The sequence below is a fragment of the Hylobates moloch genome, unplaced genomic scaffold, assembly GCF_009828535.3.
Source record: "Hylobates moloch isolate HMO894 unplaced genomic scaffold, HMol_V3 SCAFFOLD_4, whole genome shotgun sequence".
NCBI lineage: Eukaryota > Metazoa > Chordata > Mammalia > Primates > Hylobatidae > Hylobates > Hylobates moloch.
Genome location: NW_026652279.1, coordinates 15217475 through 15230471, shown reverse-complemented (window position 1 = coordinate 15230471; position 12997 = coordinate 15217475). Strand labels below are relative to the sequence as shown.

Genomic DNA, 12997 nt, shown 5'->3' with positions numbered 1-12997 from the left:
AAGGAAAAATGTACAGAAAAATCATGATTAGCAACATGAACAATGTCAACTACTCTATAGCTTAATAGTCCTCCAAATCTCTGTCAATCAAAATACTGACAAAAGATAGAACAGAAATGCTTTTCAGGTTAGGTTTTATCAAAATTGTATTCTAAAGTCTTGTGATATCAGGCCACCTACATGTTTGGTAGTACACCAAATAAATCTAATCGTTTTCTACATAACAGAGCGTCACTATCACATTCTTTAGGAGTCTTTTTCTTACTTGAATACCCGTCGTACCTTACTCCTCTCAAATGGAACACTCAAATCTAGAAGTGTGTTACAGAGTTGTGCTTGTCAGACTGTGCTGAAAAGCCACAAGGACCAGGTTTACTTTTCAGTCTGTCTCTAACCAATACATGGTCCTACTGTGTGTGACTGTGTAACTCACCCCATCTGCGACGCGTTCACCAACACCTAAACTGGTCTACATCTTGTCCAGTGAGACAAGTCTGCTAATCATGCCCTTGGTTATCATGACAATGTCCAGCTGCTATAGAGGTTTCTGAACACTTCCCTCAATTTCTGTGCTCACCTCGTCATGACCAGGAAGCACGCTTTGAGTAGTAGTAGTAGTAGTAGAAGAAAGTCCAGTAGAACTATAGAATCTTCTGTACTTCCTTGAAAGATAGTCACCTTGGCGGCCAGCCATTCAGAAAAAGCTGCAACTTGAATTCTCAACATTTCTCGTCTTTCTCATTTTTCTTCCTACAATCTTCCCACTGCTCGCTCTCTCTGCTTGGGTTGCACGTGGGCCTGTCTCAGCAAGATGTGTCTCCTGCAGGGATAGCACTGGGCGAGCTACATCTGTGCAGTTGGACCTAAACTGTCATGAGATTTCGTTGATTCACACTAACCTAGAGGAAATGTCAGAACTGAAGAAGTGTTCCCTCTTACGCATATTCAAATGAAGTGTACCCTAAGAGAGACGGGGGATGTCTTTGAAACATAAGAGGATGATGTATGACTAGTATGTTTGTGGTATGCAAATTGGTTATTCCCAAGTATTTAGGCATGCTCTCATTGTTAAATATGACCCTTAAACCCACTTAGTATATATCTCAAGAATGAAGAAATTTCCACCGAACTCAATTATCAGAAATTAATGGGGTTTCATTTAATGAGAATTTACCATATTGCTAGAGTTATAATTAGGAAACTGTTGAATTAATTAACATACTGGTGTTCAGAAAATAATCTTATTAAGAGGGGCACTGAAATATACCCACTCTGCCACAAACAACTTCTTGTGACTTCAGGCAAGTAACCATACCTGCATGTAATTATTATACTACCGGTGACCGTGGACTTTCTATGGGGCAGTCAATGTGCTAAGAGCTCTTGTGTGCCTCATGTTGGTGACTCTGGGAGGCAGGATGACAGGTACTAGTGAGGACACAGACCTTAGATATAATAACAAGCTCATGATCAAGCTGCTAGAAAGAGGGAGAGTTGGGATCTGAACATCTGTCTTTATAGGTCCAACTCTTCCCTACCACATTATACCCCATATATCAGCAAGAGAGACTGCTGAAAGTCGTTAAGATCATGGCAGTCCTCACTTAAAACCTTTTGACGGGTTCCCATTATGTTGAAATAAAATCTTAGCTGCTCATGCTGGCCTATGGGCCCTGCCTGGTCTAGCTCTGCCACCTGGCCACCCTCAGCCCACTTCTCTCTTCCTTGAACATGGGGCTCTGGCCATGCTGGCCTAGGGCTTTTGCACCTGCTGTTCCTCCACCTGGGAAGTGTCCGTGGTGCCTGGCACCCTGCCTTTCATCAGGGAAAGTTCAAGAAGTATCTTCCAAATAACTGTTTTGAGCTTCTCCACATTGACAGCTGCATTCTCCTTCCCCTCTAAGAAGACCCTTGAGAGAGGCCACTAGGAAATAGTCCCCAGATAAAATGGCACGAAGACCCCATCTCACAGCCCCTCCATTCTCCTGCTTGGTGAGCAGATAACACTAAAAATTAAACCAAAGGATCTGCCGGAGAACTTATCACATGGCCCTTCAAATAGGCTTGCAGCTTGGAGCTACAAAAACTTGCACAAGTCATTGGCAAAGTGGGCAGGGGAGTGACTTAGCCTGGCTACACTGAGAGTCCCAGGATGGCCCCCTAAGGCTCCAACAATTTCCAAAGTTCTGACTTCATTCTGAAGCACAGACTAATTGGCAAATAGAATAGCATGTATCCCGTGTTTGGGCTCACTTTGCTTTTCTCTTATTTAATTTGCAGTAATAGCGGCTGAAACTAATTTCTCAACTGTAAATATCACAGCTGTTATGGAGAACATTAATTGCACACTATCACATTACCCTCCTTTCTTGGATCAATTTATGTGTAGTCTGTTTGCAAGTTCTATGACTGTGAATATTAAGGGAATGCAATGTGAAATAATGTAACCAAACACATTGGAAACATTTGTACTGAAATGGCTGGGTGGTTTGGGGTATGGAAATATTCTTGCTTGTGGCAGACATTGAAAAAGTGCTTTTGAAAAGCCCTGCCCCAGAAGTCTTGACGCTGAGTAAAATATGGGTAATTTTTCTTTGGGGGATCAATGAAATAACTATTTTCAAAATGACTTTATATTGAGTGAAAGGTCAGAAATGCCCTAGGCATTGATCCTGTGTCCATAATCACTTTTTGTTTAGTAAGTTAACCGGTCCTACACAGTTGAATGCAAAGAAATCCAGTTCATCATTTAAAGATAATATTTTTAAAGCATTTGACATCCCCTGAACTTGCATTGCCTGCTGGAGTCTCACTGGGAATGGGGAATGCCTTTCTTTGTCTAGGAAGTGGACCTCTACAGAATGAACAGCCAGGACAAGCTGGGCCTCACTGTGTGCTACCGGACGGACGATGAAGACGACATTGGGATTTATATCAGTGAGGTACAAAGGCTGATTTTGTTTTTGGAACTATCATATCGAGACCAAAGGGTTTTGTTTTTTTTTTTTCTTTTATATGTTCACCAACCCTAACCCACCTCATCAAGAACTCTTTGGAAAGACACAAATTATTCTGTCCTCCTCATCACACTCCATGGCGTTGCATCTTTCCACGGAGGTTAAGTTCTAATGTCAGTACTTAGGGCAAAATTACCCTTGAGAAGCCTGCAAATCAGCCATAAAATGGAGCCGTTTACATGGTTTTGTGTGTTTGGCCCCGAGGGAAGAGCAGATTCACATTTCCCAACTCATGTTCATTGAGTGGAATGGTGGATAGAATCACTTACACTTTTTAAAGCCTCTCTCTCACACACACACACTCTTTTTTTTTCTCTTGGTGGAGTATATATAGTTGACTTCATATAAGCTAAATGTGACTTGTATGTACTTATCAAACTACATAGATGCATGCTGTTTTGATCTTCCTTGAGAAGATAATACAAAGCAACTGATTTCAGTATGGAAACTTTACAGTGCACACCCATCCTCGCAAACACAGAAACCCAATTTTGTCAGGAAATAAAATTTGTCGCTACAGAATGAACTACTAGACTTAATAATTATCTCTTTGGTTGTATGTCATCCACCAAGCTTAAGTTAACCCAGCCTTTCTGCATTTGGGGACATCCCTCCCCTTATCAGTCCCCCTTGTCCCAATTATATTTCAATTTTAACGTTATTTTCCAAATTTTATTACAAGTATTTGGTATAAAATAAGGTGTGGTTGCTAGTCAACATAATGAAGGGTATCCTTTAACCTGTTCTACATCATTGACTTGATTTTCATTACCATGCATGCAACAAAAGTCCGCTGTGCCTACTCAGATCAGCAGAGCCTGCACACACTGCTGTGTAACAGGGCTGCTACACAGGGATCCAAGAACCGGCCCTAGAAAGGGCTTAGAAGCAGATCAGCTCATGTTTGCCTCTCCTTGCACGACACTAAGTCTTGTTTATTTCTGTGCAAAACAGAAACACAGGGATGAGCATGACTGTGTATTAGAAATGGCTTTGAAAGTGCTGTTGCTTATTTTCATGCATGTCTGTGTTTGTGCTGAGATGGTCCATGTGTGTTTCAGATTGACCCTAACAGCATTGCAGCCAAGGATGGGCGCATCCGAGAAGGAGACCGCATTATCCAGGTAAGTCCACTTCCAAACAGTGGCCTCATAATGGGCCTATCACTAAAGAACAAACTGGTTCTATTGATAGGTCTAGGGTTGAAAATGCAGAAGAGGTTAAAGAACAGGGATCACAAATGCAGATGTGTAGTGAGGTCAGACAAGTTAAACTAATTGTGAGGCTATCTCTGAGTCATAAGATGCAACAGGGAGTGGTGAGGACTGAGACTAACTAGATGGGGCATGTTCTCTCCAAAGAGGGCCTTGCAAAATTTGAGCCAGTTCTCCTCATTTTCTTTCATTCTATTTGGATCAAAACAAACATCAGTGAGCCAAAGTCAGGCCAACAGTTTTCACCTTGTGAACTAAAATAATTCTTGTTTTAGGTTTCTCTGAAAGATTAACTTTGGACCAAGCATTTCAGAGTCTCATCCATAAAAGGGGAACATTTTTGGCAAATTTAGCAGAATCGATTGAAAAGTCTTAGAAATTTTCTGACTCAACATCTAACCATCCTGGAATCGCTTCTAAGGGTCATTACTTGACCTCGAGCCCTGTTGCTCCGTCTAGTCCAAATGAGACCCTTCATGTCTCTTTTGGCTACAACCTTCTTTAATGTCACAGAATTGAGATTCTTGGCTTCATTGTGTCCACAAGGCTCAGCTTTCTACCTCTTCTCATCTGTATCCTCTCATTCTTAATCCACTGTGTTTTTCTCACTGCATACCTCACCACAAGTCATTTTGATTTTCTTCTTCCACTGCCTACTCTGGGTTTCTCTAGCCTTCAGCCAGAACCTGTGCTGCTCAGGATCACTTGCCCTAGGGAAGTGACCCAAACCTTCACACCTGAAGGGTCAGGGTCCTCAGCATACTGCCTCTATTTTTTTTTTTTTTTGGTTGCTGGAGTTTTCCATTAACCTTTACTACTGAGAATGGAAGCACTCAGAGGTACTCCAAGGAATCTCCTAGGTTCCAGACACAATCCTCCCTGCCTCCACTGTCTCACAGCAAGCCCATCTTCCCTTGGTAATTGAGGGCAATCACTGCAACCAATAGAGTCACCCCTTTTGCTGCCTGTTGGCTCACTGGTGTAAGGAGGCATGTGGAAGGCTCCACTTCCAATTCAGTGGAACCATTGCTGTGTCCCCTGGAGGCGGCGTTCCACCAGGGCTGAAAGTCACCAGGACATGCAAGCAAAAATCCTGCAAGAGGGTTAATCAAGTGTGATAGAGTGCCACGCCCACTTGACCCTCCGCCTGGCCTGAAGAAGTTTAAGTGTCAAACTGGGGTCACAAAGCACCATGTATAATTATATTCCACTTTCTTAACCTCAGTTTCCATAATGTTCATATCAGACCCACTGCTGCTTTTTCTTCTATATTATCCAATAATGTCTACATATGCTCCTGCCTGAATATTATGTCTAGTTGCTTCCACGTTCCCTCCGCACAGCATTATGATTTTTCGCAGTGCCGTCTTCTGGAGGTCCGGCCCCTTCTGTTCACACCCTACACATCACAGTCACCTCATGAACTACACTCATGGAGGCTCCCTTATAGACCAGAGAAACTGCATTGGTCTGAGCAAGACCTTTCCTTCCTAACATCAGTATTCTTTTCCAGCTACAGGGAAGTTTTATGTTTTAGGTGTGAGTGGGTGACAAATGCAAGTCTGAAATAAAATAGAATGATTTTGCACCATCTAATCATGCTATTTGTCTCCCCACTCTCCCTGCCCCCCTCCTTTTTTTTTTTAAAGATTAATGGGATAGAGGTGCAGAACCGTGAAGAGGCTGTGGCTCTTCTAACCAGTGAAGAAAATAAAAACTTTTCATTGCTGATTGCAAGGCCTGAACTCCAGGTAAATCGGCTTCCTACAGATGAAACTGGGTCTGTATTTCTAAAATCAAAAGATCCCCAGGCCTGCAAAAGAGCACCTGAGTATTGGCTGTGAACTTGAAGGTGCTTTGTTCCCTGGAAATGTAATCAAATTTGCTGTGACTCAGAATTCACTTTATGATTTAGCCATTTAAGGTTAGTTAGATACCCACCCTGGCATCTATACTGAAGGCCCACCACATTCGTTAATGCAGGGATCATAGGGAAGGAAAAGGAAACAGAATTGAATGGAAAACACAACCGGAGTCACGTCAAGACATTTGACTTCCCAAGGCTTGACATATGTTCCAGCCTTGATCTGTGCAGGTTCCATTTACAATAGCAGAGTATGGGGAATTAAAACTTGCTCTTTCAAATTAAAAGAAACATTGAATGATAAATAATTAAAACTGATATGACCACCGAATAAGTGCTAGGCCCTCCGTGGAGCACTTTACACACAGGAGAGCCTTCCCAGGAGATGGAAGTAAGTTTCCAGAGGTTCAAAAGTTACCCAGGAAAGGCCAGAAGAAGGGTGATAAAGCAGGGAGGGGTTCAGGCCCAAGTAATCTGATTCAGAAACCACTGTGTTGTAATAACTGCTTCCACAGAAGAAATCATGAACTCATCCAGGTGGCACTCTTGATCCACTTAGAATGGCCCCAGCAACACATCTAGGGCAATCCAGTAGTAGATCTCTTTAGGTATGTGTATTAGTCCGTTTTCATGCTGCTGATAAAGACATACTCGAGACCGGGTAATTTATAAAGAAAAAGAGGTTTCATGGACTCACAGTTCCATGTGGCTGGGGAGGCCTCACAATCATGGTGGAAGGCAAAAGGCACCTCTTACATGGCAGCAGGGAAGAGAGATGAGAACCAAGCAAACGGGGTTTCCCCTTATAAAACTATCAGATCTCATGAGACTTACTCACTACCACGAGAACAGTATGGGGGAAACTGCCCCTGTGATTCAGTTATCTCCCACGAGTTCCCTTGCACAACACATAGGAATTATGGGAGCTACAATTCAAGGTGAGATTTGGGTGGGGACAGCCAAACCATGTCAGTATGAAACCCAGTTGAAAAAGTAGCCTAGAGACAGTGGCATACGGGGCATCTGATTCTCCACAGATGGGAGCCTCATGAGCTCAAAGGGAACTTCAGCAATCATCTCACCCACAGTCACAGACTTTTTCTTAAAGGGCCAGATAGTAAATGTTTGACTTGGGTGGCCATACCATCTCTGCCATGACTGCTAGTGCAAAAGCAGCCATAGACAATTATGTCAGCGAATGGGCATAGCTGTGTTCTCATTCAACTTTTTTTTTTATTATTTATAAAAATACCAGGCTGGATTCAGCCCATGGGCTATAGAGTGTGAACTTCTGAATAGTTCACTCTTTTTTGGGCAAGGCAGATAAAGGCCTCTTAAAAGTGATATCCAGCCAGGCTCAGTGGCTCACGCCTATAATCCCAGCATTTTGGGAGGCCGAGGCAGGAGGATCACTTGAGGTCAGGATGAGGCCAGCCTGGCCAACATGGTGAAACCCCATCTCTACTAAAAATACCAAAATTAGCTGGGCGTAGTGGCGCATGCCTGTAATCCCAGCTACTCTGGAGACAGAGGTTGCAGTGAGCCGAGATCGTGCCACTGCACTCCAGCCTGGGAGAGTGAGATTCTGTCTCAAACAAAAAAAAAAAAAAAAGTGATATCTTGCCCAAGCCAAACAGCTAGTTACTGTATCAGAAAGAACTCTTTTCATACTAAAAATCGTTTTTCTATGGGACCTGTTAAACTCGTGTCTGGTCCAGCAAGCAGGTGGAACAGCTAAATCTACCTGATCCTCCTACACAGGTGTCCTCCTGCACTGAAAGTAGCTGAGATGGATGAAAGAGTTTCACCCTGAAATAAAAAAAATCATGGATATTAAAGACTTCCCCAGATGTAGTGTAGGGTTGGAGGTCTCTTTAATATAAGGGTGGGATAGTTTCCTGACTTAACAGCAAATCATTGGGCAGACTGCATTTTGATGACTCTTGGAGGAAGCCCTAGACATATTTTCCCCCAAGGTAATGTCATTTTTAAAAAAACATAAATGAACATGAAAGGAAACTTCTAAGGCATGTGTTGGCTGCTCTTGCCTGCAGCTGGATGAGGGCTGGATGGACGATGACAGGAACGACTTTCTGGATGACCTGCACATGGACATGCTGGAGGAGCAGCACCACCAGGCCATGCAGTTCACAGCTAGCGTGCTTCAGCAGGTAACGCCCACGCACCAGTCCCTGACACTCTGCCCTGCTGAGCTAGAGGAAAATCTGCTTCCTCCATCTCCCTTTACGGTGCTAAAAACCATCAGAAGCCCATCCACCTGGAAGACAGCAAGAAAACAGCCTCAAGTACTTTTCTATTTGAGCACCAGACCAGTGAAATGCAAGCTGGTACTGTCCCTAGCTAAGCTTTTAAATCTAAGCAACATTGCCAAAGCAAAGCTGACCTTCTGATAATTTGTTTGGAAAACATATGCGTCGGCATTACCATAGATTGCAAAAAGCCATGTTTTCCAAAGTAAAGCAATCCCCTCTGTTTAACAAGAGCTGCTTGGCGCTCTCTAGCTCCCTACTATGCTACTACGAGTCTTAATGAGCCACTTACTTACTGAATCCCGTATGAGCTAACCAAGGACCTTTATACATCCTTCTACCTGTGTACTGATTCATTTAACAGAATCATTCATTGAGATAAAGTGACTATTATTATCCTCATTTTACAAAACTGAGGACAAGAACAAGAATAAGTGACTTGCCCAGGTAGATATGGGTAGGTGTGGCTAAGGCCCACGCTCTTGACGCGGTCCTACTGTCAGATGCTGTCCCTTGGCCTTATAAATGTACAGCTTGCCCTATCCAGAAACACTACAAGGAAAGATCAAACCTGAGTACCTGCTGCGCAGGCCTCCCTCACTGTGACCCTTTGTTCTTGTTTTTATGCAGAAGAAGCACGACGAAGACGGTGGGACCACAGATACAGCCACCATCTTGTCCAACCAGCACGAGAAGGACAGCGGTGTGGGGCGGACCGACGAGAGCACCCGCAATGACGAGAGCTCGGAGCAAGAGAACAACGGCGACGACGCCACCGCATCCTCCAACCCGCTGGCGGGGCAGAGGAAGTTCACCTGCAGCCAGGACACCTTGGGCAGCGGCGACCTGCCCTTCAGCAACGAGTCCTTCATTTCGGCCGACTGCACGGACGCCGACTACCTGGGGATCCCGGTGGACGAGTGCGAGCGCTTCCGCGAGCTCCTGGAGCTCAAGTGCCAGGTGAAGAGCGCCACCCCTTACGGCCTGTACTACCCTAGCGGCCCCCTGGACGCCGGCAAGAGTGACCCTGAGAGCGTGGACAAGGAGCTGGAGCTGCTGAACGAGGAGCTGCGCAGCATCGAGCTGGAGTGCCTGAGCATCGTGCGCGCCCACAAGATGCAGCAGCTCAAGGAGCAGTACCGCGAGTCCTGGATGCTGCACAACAGCGGCTTCCGCAACTACAACACCAGCATCGACGTGCGCAGGCACGAGCTCTCAGACATCACCGAGCTCCCGGAGAAATCCGACAAGGACAGCTCGAGTGCCTACAACACAGGCGAGAGCTGCCGCAGCACCCCGCTCACCCTGGAGATCTCCCCCGACAACTCCTTGAGGAGAGCGGCGGAGGGCATCAGCTGCCCGAGCAGCGAAGGGGCTGTGGGGCCCACGGAAGCCTACGGGCCAGCCTCCAAGAATCTGCTCTCCATCACGGAAGATCCCGAAGTGGGCACCCCTACCTATAGCCCGTCCCTGAAGGAGCTGGACCCCAACCAGCCCCTGGAAAGCAAAGAGCGGAGAGCCAGCGACGGGAGCCGGAGCCCCACGCCCAGCCAAAAGCTGGGCAGCGCCTACCTGCCATCCTACCACCACTCCCCATACAAGCACGCGCACATCCCGGCGCACGCCCAGCACTACCAGAGCTACATGCAGCTGATCCAGCAGAAGTCGGCCGTGGAGTACGCGCAAAGCCAGATGAGCCTGGTGAGCATGTGCAAGGACCTGAGCTCTCCCACCCCGTCGGAGCCGCGCATGGAGTGGAAGGTGAAGATCCGCAGTGACGGGACACGCTACATCACCAAGAGGCCCGTGCGGGACCGCCTGCTGCGAGAGCGCGCCCTGAAGATCCGGGAAGAGCGCAGCGGCATGACCACCGACGACGACGCGGTGAGCGAGATGAAGATGGGGCGCTACTGGAGCAAGGAGGAGAGGAAGCAGCACCTGGTGAAGGCCAAGGAGCAGCGGCGGCGGCGCGAGTTCATGATGCAGAGCAGGTTGGATTGTCTCAAGGAGCAGCAAGCAGCCGACGACAGGAAGGAGATGAACATTCTCGAACTGAGCCACAAAAAGATGATGAAGAAGAGGAATAAAAAAATCTTCGATAACTGGATGACGATCCAAGAACTCTTAACCCACGGCACAAAATCCCCGGACGGCACTAGAGTATACAATTCCTTCCTATCGGTGACTACTGTATAATTTTCACTTCTGCATTATGTACATAAAAGAGACCACTACCACTGGGGTAGAAATTCCTGCCTCGTTCAATGCGGCAAGTTTTTGTATATACGATAAGTACGGTCTTCATGTTTATAGTCCAAATTTGCAAACCCTACAACTCTGGGTGTCATAGGTCTATTTTAAGGGAAGAGAGAGAAAAAACACCCTTACTATCTTGGAAGGCAATATTAACAAACAGAGCTTTTTTCAAATAGCAATTGTACTTTTCTACCTGTACCCTTTTACATAAAGTGTTGTTTAAATTTCAGAAAGATCTTTTATTAAGCATACTTTCACAGAATAATTTGTTTAAACTATATTCATATAAAAAAGTTAAACACGCTTTTTTTTCCTGCCTAAAACACAAATACAACTGCCAGTATGTATTTTTAATGGAACCCTATTTTATAATGTTACGTTACTGAATGTGTTTCATATGCGTGACCGTTAAGATATTGTTATTTAGGTGAAGGTTTCAACTCAAAACCACCCAACCCGGTGGTTAACGATTTAATACATATAACCAAACGGGCAGCGTTCGTTTAGAGTTGGGATATACATTTAAACATTTTCCTGGTTAAGGTTCCCAAGACAGTGTAAAGGTTTTAGCAGAAAGCAAAATATCTTGCAGCTTTATGGAAGTTTAAAGCATGTTTGCAAATATTGCAGCCCATTGAAAGAATTTGCATGTACAGGAAAGTTGTGGATGGAGACGGTTTGTGGAATTTTAAGTGCTCACTGTAGTAAACTTTTGCTTTGTAGATTTGAACGTACAGACTTATACAGGCAAGTTCACAAAATCATGATTAGTTACAAACAGTAAAATGAAGTTAAAATAAATTATTATTTTCTATTTGATATGTTTTGATGTGATTCCTCATTTTGCAGTGGTGCCTATAAAATAAAAGCCTTTTGCAGTGTTTGCTTCTTTTCCCTTGGTTGTGGTTATATTACATGCTACTTTGGAAGGATTTAAATATTTTCGACCATCTGATGTCTTCACATTCAGCCTCAGACCTAATGATGGATATAAAGCCAAGGTCTAGCAGTGAAGAATACAGGGTCAAATTTACCATACAACCCTGCATTCTGACTGCCTGTCTCACAGAAAGTTTCAACCTGGCCCAATATCCTATAAACAAGAATAGCTATGAGCAAGTTTATCAATCAGGGTCATGTTTACAGTGAAATCTCTTTCGTTTATTGCAACCATTACTGCCTGTCAGTAGTAACTAACAACTCCGGGTGGCTAGGTCCAGCTTTCCATTTCTAAGATGCATCTGCAAATCAGGCAATATTTTCACAGAATAACAGGGGTCACCAAACGGGGTGGGCTTCAAATCTGGTATCTTTCTGACTACTGCAACCACCAGGATCCTAAATAATGAATTTGCTACAAATTGTTTCCTGATTGATTGTAATGTTTACACCAATTTCAGCTGTAATACTTACTGAAAAACATTAAGATAAAGATAGGATTAGGAAGGGTGTCATTTTTATTTGCCATGATGCCATACATCTGGTTTACTCTCCAATCCAAATGGAATTTGGATGGAAATGACCAGGTGTTTTAGGCATTTCAGGCATATATTTCTCCCACAGACCCTGCTCGAACCACAATCCCTCCTTTGGGGCCAGAATCTTGAGACTAATTAGTAGTCACGCTTTTAATAAAACAATGAAAATAAAACACTGAAATACTTATTCCTCATTATTAAGATGTCTGTTCATTACCTCTTCCAGAACCAGGCATTGTTAAGATAATTACACCTGCTACATTATTCTAATCAGCCCTCCAAGGTGAAATTTTTGCAAAGAGTGTACTATTAGGGCCTTGGTTTTCCAATATTCTCCAAGTTTTAACTTGCCACAAAATCTGATCCTTACCTCCCAGGAGAAGCTACCCTTTCCCAGCCATGTCGCCTCATACCCTGTCTTCCTAGTTAATGTTTCACAGTGAACAAACATCAGTCAGATGAATTATAAATTGCTGCAAGGCATATGAGTTTATATGGGGAAATAGCTTTCCTCCCCTTGTGTGTTCTCACTGAAGGCCAGAGGAGGCTACATGGCCACAGGAACAGCTTTAACCTAAACAGTCAAGCACAGGGGTTTCTAACCAGGTCTCCCCACATGTCTCTGGATTTGGGGGTCAGCTCGTGCACTTACGAAAAAGTAGAGGGAAATAATAGCATGCATTCAAACCCAATTCTAGATCCTTTGATTTCAACTTATTTTTAAATCACTTTATCATCTAGATATACTTAGTCATAACATGCAGTGTAATATGAGGCTTCCCAAATCTAATTTAGCCGATTAACTTCTAAAAGAAATTGGAAGAGATCTTAGAAATCATCACTTTATCAATGAACAGGGCACTCAGGGAGGCACAGAAATACAGTTCAGCTCATTCAT

General features: G+C 44.2%; 1 protein-coding gene across 3 annotated transcripts in view; it reads left to right on the top strand.

Moving 5' to 3' along the window:
• PDZRN3 (PDZ domain containing ring finger 3) overlaps positions 1 to 11440 on the top strand; it is a 242894-nt gene extending 231454 nt beyond the window's left edge. For all 3 annotated transcript variants that reach the window (XM_032149506.2, XM_032149507.3, XM_032754995.2), the window contains 5 exons: positions 2844 to 2942; positions 4079 to 4141; positions 5881 to 5982; positions 8150 to 8266; positions 8996 to 11440. In XM_032149506.2, the coding sequence (XP_032005397.1) occupies positions 2844 to 2942; positions 4079 to 4141; positions 5881 to 5982; positions 8150 to 8266; positions 8996 to 10561 (1947 nt within the window). In that variant the 3' untranslated portion in view covers positions 10562 to 11440. The remainder of the gene's footprint in view (positions 1 to 2843; positions 2943 to 4078; positions 4142 to 5880; positions 5983 to 8149; positions 8267 to 8995) is intronic.
• Positions 11441 to 12997: the final 1557 nt, after the last annotated feature.